This window comes from Lygodium microphyllum, chromosome 28 (genome assembly GCF_053477565.2).
Source record: "Lygodium microphyllum isolate KBCC chromosome 28, Lygodium_microphyllum_v1.1.10, whole genome shotgun sequence".
Lineage (NCBI taxonomy): Eukaryota > Viridiplantae > Streptophyta > Polypodiopsida > Schizaeales > Lygodiaceae > Lygodium > Lygodium microphyllum.
This window is the reverse complement of record NC_141162.1, coordinates 106,590,025-106,597,921: the sequence shown is the minus strand read 5'-3', so window position 1 is coordinate 106,597,921 and position 7,897 is coordinate 106,590,025. Positions and strand designations below refer to the sequence as shown.

At 33.8% G+C, this 7,897-nt stretch overlaps 1 protein-coding gene across 1 annotated transcript; it reads right to left on the bottom strand.

Annotated features, from left to right (window-relative positions):
* Nucleotides 1-1,450: 1,450 nt before the first annotated feature.
* LOC148011839 (uncharacterized) lies at nucleotides 1,451-4,707 on the bottom strand. The gene is made up of 13 exons (XM_087670417.1): nucleotides 4,605-4,707; nucleotides 4,348-4,440; nucleotides 3,836-3,928; nucleotides 3,383-3,747; nucleotides 3,215-3,292; nucleotides 3,031-3,123; nucleotides 2,871-2,933; nucleotides 2,722-2,784; nucleotides 2,490-2,636; nucleotides 2,368-2,424; nucleotides 2,190-2,267; nucleotides 2,049-2,108; nucleotides 1,451-1,805 (listed from the first exon to the last, which is right to left on the bottom strand). Exons 1-13 carry the CDS (start codon nucleotides 4,705-4,707, stop codon nucleotides 1,536-1,538), a joined length of 1,563 nt encoding a protein of 520 aa, XP_087526543.1. The 3' UTR covers nucleotides 1,451-1,535.
* Nucleotides 4,708-7,897: the final 3,190 nt, after the last annotated feature.

Below are 7,897 nucleotides of genomic sequence, written 5' to 3'. Positions count from 1 at the left end.
TCGAAGTAGAGATTTCACGATTAGGACTTTACAATCGTCAAAAATGACTTTGGGAAATCTAAGGGAAAGGGGAATTGGAAATCCTGGATATAATAAGGTTTCATAAAAAAGGATATAATGGTTTTAAAAAGGCTTGTGTGGGAAGGGTTTAAAAAAGAAAAGAACCGGGCTATGATAGGATTTAAAAGGGAATGCAAGGGGAAAAAGGGTGCTTTAAAAAAACCCGGGGGTAATAAGACCCGCCTGATAAGGCCTATGAAAGCCCAAGGAAGGTAGTTTTAAATGGGCTTTGTGAAAGGCTAAAAGGGCGAAAGGAAAGGGTTTAATTCTTAGGATATGTCAAACTTTAAGGGGACTTGGGTAGGAATTGCAAGAAGAAGGGGACTTACGTGGAAATTGTGAGGGTATGGGTGCTTAAATCCTGGTGGGGGGTATAAAACCCACTTAAAGAAGGGCTTAGGAAAGCCCACAGGAAGGGGGGCTTCCTAAGGGTCCTTGGAAGCTTCCCAAGAAGCTTCCAAGAAGCTTCTGGGAAAGCTTCTATAGGCATGATTTTTGCCACATGGGAGGAGAGAAGATGATTTATAAGGGCGGCTTGTGGCAGGCAGGGTTGAAATAATGGCGGCAGCGGTTCCTCAGCGGAAATCTTCCCTCCCTCACGGCGCACTTAAGGCTTCAGGCGGCGACTTGCTCCTTCTCGGCTTCCCTCAGAATGGCGGTGTCATGCTCTTAGCTCCCCTCCTTCCTTTCTTTCAAGCCTTCTCCCTCTCACACAAGGAACTTTCAATCGATCCCCATATAGGAAAAAAAGAGAATTCCCCATGGAATTCCCTAGTTGAAAATACATATAAGTGGGGAAAGTAAAAACTAGGGAAAATGGGACATTTCCTAGTGAGAATAAGTAGGGAATCACATAAGACCTTTTCTATGTAGGAAATATTTCCTACATAGGAAATTCCTATGTAGGAAATATTTCATACATAGGAAAACACAGAATTTTCTATGTAGGGAATAATTCCTATATAAGAGATATTCCATATATAGGAAAAAAATTCTAGATGTGATTCCCTAGGTACTCTCACTAGGAAATCTCTCATTTTTCCTATTTTTTACATTCCCTACTTATATGTACTTTCAACTAGGGAATTCCGTGGGAATTCTCTTTTTTCCTTATCAATTTATCTACTTTGCCCTTACTCTTAGACATGCTAATGTCAAACAAGAAATTACACAATAAATTTTTAACTAGAAATTTATATAGAGAATATCATCATTTCTAAGTAAGAATCAATAACATACATCTAATGATCAAAATAGATTAAACAAATTAAGACATCAACATCTACTTCTAGTAACCAAAAGAAAAATGAAAATACTTTTAAAGGAGCATAGAACTAAAAACTAATTAGCAACATGTGAGTCTTGAATGTTTTATCCCTTAAATCTCCAATATGTTCCAAAGTAATAAATGTTTGAGTAATTCCTCAAATCTCCAATATGTTGAAAAGCAATAAATTCTTAACTCAAAGTAGAAGTTATGCTAAAACTTCCACATCATCTAGACTAAGCACATTGCTATTTTTGTTTAATACAACTTTGCCATTTCCTAGTAGCCAATAAACAATCTCCTTAATCATATCATCACTTGTTGGCTTCTTTGTATCCTTAATCAAGACTCGAAAGCTAGCTTCAATCTTTTTGAGGTTCATGTATGTACTCTTTAAAGAAAAGTACATATCATGAATTGTAGGCACACCAAGATACTTCAAAAGTATGGTTTCCATGTTCTCTTTTGTCATATTAACCTGCATTGAATAACAAAAAGAGAATAAGTAACTTATTATACTATGTATAGATAATTAAATGACACGAATTATAATATGAAAAGCCATAAATTTAACTACATGACTATTATATATATATATATATATAAACTATAAAGCTACCCTTTAAGCATCATTTGAAATGTTAATCTCAAAGCTATAAATTCAACTACATGACTACAATTATATATATCTAATTAAAATATAAATTAACAATAAAGTTACCCTTTGAGTATCATTTGAAATGTTAATCTCAATGCCTTGGTTTGGGAGATCTTTAAATTCCTAATTCAAATCAAATAAAAAGATTAGATTATGCTTTTCATGTATGACATAAACCAAAATATAAACATTTACATCTAGCACCTTTGGTTCTTTTTCGTTGATACTGGTACCTCGTTTCATGCTCCTTTGTTGCAAAATATCCTTCATCTTCTCACTTGGCTAGTCAACACGTAAAATAAATAGTTATATAATAAATCATATCTTTAGTTATTCACTAAACTATAACGCTATTGTTCTTTCACAAACATATATCAAATACCTTCCTCTTTCTTTGACTTTTTCGAGATGTTTCATTAATGTCATCATCTGGATTAGCCTACATTCAAAAGTAAAATTAGTAATCACATTAAAAACATTTATATAGAAAAAAAAGTTACATACCTTATCATTGCTTGAACTATGGATACTTTGTTCCAGAGTTTCTTGACGTTTAGTTGAGTACATTATTTTGTCTAAACCATGTGACAATAAGTTTGAAAAGCTGGCACAATTTTCCATATCAAGTGTCTCATCTTCATTTTCAACATCCTACATTTTAAGCATGTAAAGGATAAGATACTATTAAGAACATGAATCATATGGTTAATCTTAAATTTAATATAAAGCAAAGAACCTCATCGGATGTATAACATTGAAATTCTTCAAAGCTCTTTTCTTCCTCCACGAACATATTCATCTATGGGAAATGAAAGTTAATGTATAAGTATTTGTATAAGAGACATTCTCAAAGAAAGTTATTAGATATGAGCTCAAAAGCATTACCTGCAAGGATAAATCTGTTTGCTTGTATTGTTGTCCTTCAAAGGAGCTACTTTCTTCAAGAGGCTACATCAACAAAATAAGATCATGTGTATACATCAAATGTCTCCAAAATATATGGAATCAGGTACAAAAATGATAAACATATAAGATTATAAGATACCTTTTTCAAACCTTGTTCATTCGCAATATCATCCATGCTAGGAATGTATACATCAAGTTGATTAGAATCAATAGTAGCAACATATGGTTCACTCTGCCATCAATAGACACCCCTAAATGAGTATGGGAGAAAAAGAGCCAATCCTACACTTATGATATCAAACTTATAAATCATATCATCTTACCATTGATGATGTTATGTCATTTGATACATTTTGAAGCTTATCTATATCATCCACTCCAAGAGATGTGGATAATTCCCTCTATATGTCATAAGATTAATAGTTCAATAACTAAGAATCTACACATCAAATATTAGGAAAGCCAATTAAAAAAAGTAACAATCAACTTACCTTCTTTAAAAAATCTTTTTTCTTCAAATACTTTCTTTCATCTTGCTTTGTACCCTTCCACCAGTCATATATGTCATTCTCTCTCCATATGTACTCACATCCAGTAAACTTCAATGGTAAAATGTCATGGTGATTCTCTGATATAATTTTCATGATATACTTTTTATCCGTATTTTTATAACGTAGATCATCTGGGTTTAAGGATTCAAACCACCTACGTACTCGATGATAATTTTCGAGCATGACAGTGTGTTGACTTTTAAAGTATTCAGCCAAGAGCTTTTTTCCATAAAGTCTACCCTCTTCTCTAAATTTCAACATGGGTGGCCGATAGATATCATCATATGATGGTATGCGTATCACTCCTATTGATACTCAAGTGATCAAATATCATTAGTTAGTATAACCATTTCAAAAAATGACTCATTATCAACATAAGAAAGCTGATAATACCTGATTCTTGGCTTGAAGAAGTGTTAAGGCAAGCAATCTCAATGTCTTCCTTTCTTACATTGTCTCTTGTGTCATCTTTAGTAACTTGTTTACCTATATATACATAGAGTTAACCAAAGCTCACGATAATACAAGGTTATGAAAATTTTCAATAACACAAAAGAAAGTAATTAGATATTGTGTATCAATTTGGGTCACCAAATTTGTACAAGTTTTTTATCCTTAAAGTTGGTACCTGCATCTTGACTTGAAGAAACATTATCGCAAGTAACCTCCTTATCTCCCTTTCTTACATTACCTCTTTTCCCACCTTTTGTTGTTCTTTTATCTATGTTTATATATATACACACAATTACTCAAAGTTTAAAGATATGAATAACTATGAACATTTTAAATTTGGCAAAGAGACTAATTAAAGCTAGTTAATCTCAAAATGAATCACCTAATAAAGCAAGATGTAATATATGTACAAATTTAAATTTTCAAAGTTTAGTAGAAATAAGGACATATACCTGTATCGTGATTTGAAGAGACATTAGGGCCAATGACATCCTTAGCTTTCATTGTTCCATTATCTCTTGTACCTGCATTTGTGATTTTGTTACCTTTATGTAAACATCAACAACCAAAGTTTAGAAACATAAGAGACTTATATTTTTTAAAAAGAAGTACTATATCAAACTAAATCACTTAATTCCTTAGCACTTGGATTAGAACACATAAAATAGTAATAAAATTAGGTATAAATTTAGTTATTAGAGTTAGTTACCTTTCACTTCTTCCACAACTGAATCCACAAGCCCAAGTAGTTTGGGATCCTCACTCATCATTTTTTTCAAAAGAGCCATCATCTCTAGATTAGAAGTCGACATGGCAAACCTACATAGGCATGGTAACAATAAGAAAGTATTTGCAATGTATATTTGAAAATGTATATCACATTAAGCAATACAAAACAAAAGACTTCAATAAACATACCGTCATAATGTTTGAAAATGTAAATTACATTAAGCAATACAAAACAAAAGACTTCAATAAACATACCGTCATAACATTGTTGCCTCATGCTCATGCGAACGCCACATAGTAGGTACAATCTTTCTTTTGTTGCCAATTGCAATTGCTTTTGTTTTGAGTACTTGCCATTGCTTTTTCGTGGATACACATAGCCACCAATCTTTCCAATCTTGATCCTCTATTCTCACTTTCCAAATATTTTCTTGCAAGTGTACATTAGTTAGCCATCCCACTTTTACTTGCTTCATTTCATAGTGTACTGCTCTTATAACCGCATATTTGAGGTCATTTGGCTCACATAAAGCATCTAGATGAGACTTCATATAGACAACATCATTTTCCTCTAGCCAAGGAGGAATGCAACCGATGCAACCTATCTTAATCAAACGTGACCTTGGTCTCAAATCTTTTGTCTCATATGCAATGATATTGTTTCCATGTTGAAGTGGAATAAATTTGTGTAACAATGATTGTATTGGTCTAATACAATCCCATGAAAATGGAACAAAACCATTTTGCAAGACACTCATACCTGTAGTGGTATCCACAACTAGACTTTCATGGCCACTTTCAACCACAATACATTGTCTGTAGTAATAAGCTCCAAAAAATAGTTTCACTTCACCATTGCATTCAAACGAAAAAAATGATGATATGCATGCTTTCCAATGGCCAACATCTATGTCCACTCTAGAGTCTTCATCGCATCTTACCACCACTTTATCTCCCACTTTATAAACTTCTCCCTTTAGAAAAACCTTTTTATATTCTGTCACTGTTTCCACCTCTATGTTGAAGCTATGATGAACATATCTCTTTTCTTCATTAGTTGCATCTCTGCGTCTTAACTTCTTTGCTCCTATGGTTATTCCCTTTGTTAGAGCTACTCTTTTGCATGCACAATCATTAGCCTTTTCTAAAAAACTCCATATTTCTTTTGCTTTCTCCACACATGATACATGCATGAGACCTGATGCATGCCATTCTGGACATTCATCGTACCTATTAGAATCCACTAAGTATCCATCAGGTGGTAGTAAAGCTTTGTGGAGTTCTCTTGTCATCCTTTGATACGGCATAAGTCTATCACGTTGGTCTTTTGTAATATGCATAAATATCCATGTAAAGAATCTTCGTCTTTGGTAGTTTGCATAAGAAATCTCATTATCTTTGTTATTTGTTTTGATATTGACATATACTGAGACCATACGCTCATAAATATAACACCAGAAAGCATCATGACTACCATGTCGAATAATGTCATCCAAGAATTCTCCAAAACCTACATTTAGTGAGGCAAGAAAATATATACGATTAAAGTGAAATATAATTGCTATATATATGAAAAAGTTAAGAAAATAAAAATTATTTATACCTGCAACATGTTCCAAAGGAGCTGAGTTTGATCCTAAGAGCTCCTCAGAGCTTACTCTCCATGAACCAAGCAATTCCCTCAAAGTGTCTATATTTTCTCTAGACCAACCATTGTCGCGAGTGTAGTTGTAAAAAGCATGAGCAATGTCTATCAGAATCAATCCTAGGTCATAGAACACCTTCGGAATACCTTCAATCTCACATAGTACATAAGGCAAACACCATTGAATCCACTTTTGATTTTCCTCAGCCTTGTAGCTCTCACAATACTTACTAGGATATCTTGGCCAGCGACCATAACGAATAGAGTATGGTGTTACTTTAGTGACACGATGTGTTGTCTCATCAATTTTTACTTTCATCCTATTATCCACAGTCCTTACTAGAGCACATATATATTTTGAGAACAAATTTAGAGCCAAAATATGCATGCAATCATAGACAAGGTCCAGGGATAAATCAAAGCCATAGAGTTCATATAGTCTCCACAAGCATGATCTACCAGAAAGTCCCGCATCTTTCAAAATCTCTTCTCTTTCTGCTTGGGTAAGAGCTCGCTCTGCCATAGTCAAAGAACTAAGCATTTCATTGGTTGATCTTTTTATTGGTCTATATCTCAACTGGAATCTATTTTGATCATAAAAGTAACGTCCTGAGCCCTCGCCCTCCAAAGTGGCTATTGCTTTGTCTCTATGACAAAACGATTGACCACCATCTTTGAAAGATCCAATCTTGCACTGAGCTGGATGGTCTCCAGTTACCATCATTAGCATAGCACGTGCAATGAATCTTCGACTAAGAGAATTTTCATGCTCAACAATCTGTGTGACTGGATAATTGAAGTCTACTTCAAATCCATCAACAAATAGACTTTCTAATTCATCTATCAATGGCTGCATGAATATGTGAAAGAGTTTACTAGAGCTTCCAATAACTTTTTTGCAACTGAATGGAATAAATAAAACCGGTATAACTCCAATAAGGAAGCTCTTTCCAACATTGAGAATTTTGATTTCAACAACTCCACAATTCTTTTGGGTTGTCTTTGAGGCTTGGAATCCATCCCAATGTAATAACAAGGCGAAATTGCGTGGATCACCCTATTTATCACAAAACACACCACATTTTAGTAACCTATATCAAATTTCATTTATATTAATTAAAAAGATGAGCATGATAATAAAGTGTACCTTACAAATCCTTTTGTATCCATGTATGTGAGTTCGACATGATTTGCAGATAAACTTGTAGGCACTCTCAATATCATCCCATGAATGATCAAGCAATGGCGACCTTTGGGTAGAAGGCCAAGCTGTATAGACTTGTTTGCAATGCATGTTATTACATATCAATGGAAGCTCAAAGTATGATTCAGGATTCCAAAAATCATTTACACTTTTGCATTTTGTACCATCCCAAAAATCATTTATTGTAGAATCACAAAGTGTATTCTCCTGTGTTAACCATTTGTTTTTATTTCTCCACATTTCCAACAATTCATGGCATAGAGTTCTACTTCTAGTTAGTAGACGCAATTGTTCTCTAATGGAGACATAGTCAAAAGAGAGCATATCTTTTCTCGGTAGAGAACACTTGGAACACTTTTCACAACATTGTGAACAATCACGCTTTAACTTCTTCCTTCCTCCTTTTCTGGTGTTACACAAGCAT

Bases quoted from the DNA above. Each gene is read 5' to 3' on its own strand.
- LOC148011839 (XM_087670417.1), bottom strand. From the start codon at position 4,707: ATGTCGACTTCTAATCTAGAGATGATGGCTCTTTTGAAAAAAATGATG. The intron at 2,785-2,870 runs GTAATGCTTTTG...CATTTCCCATAG, and splicing joins AAACAGATTTATCCTTGCAG to ATGAATATGTTCGTGGAGGA. The intron at 1,806-2,048 runs GTAACTTTATTG...TATTCAATGCAG, and splicing joins TTTCAAATGATACTCAAAGG to GTTAATATGACAAAAGAGAA.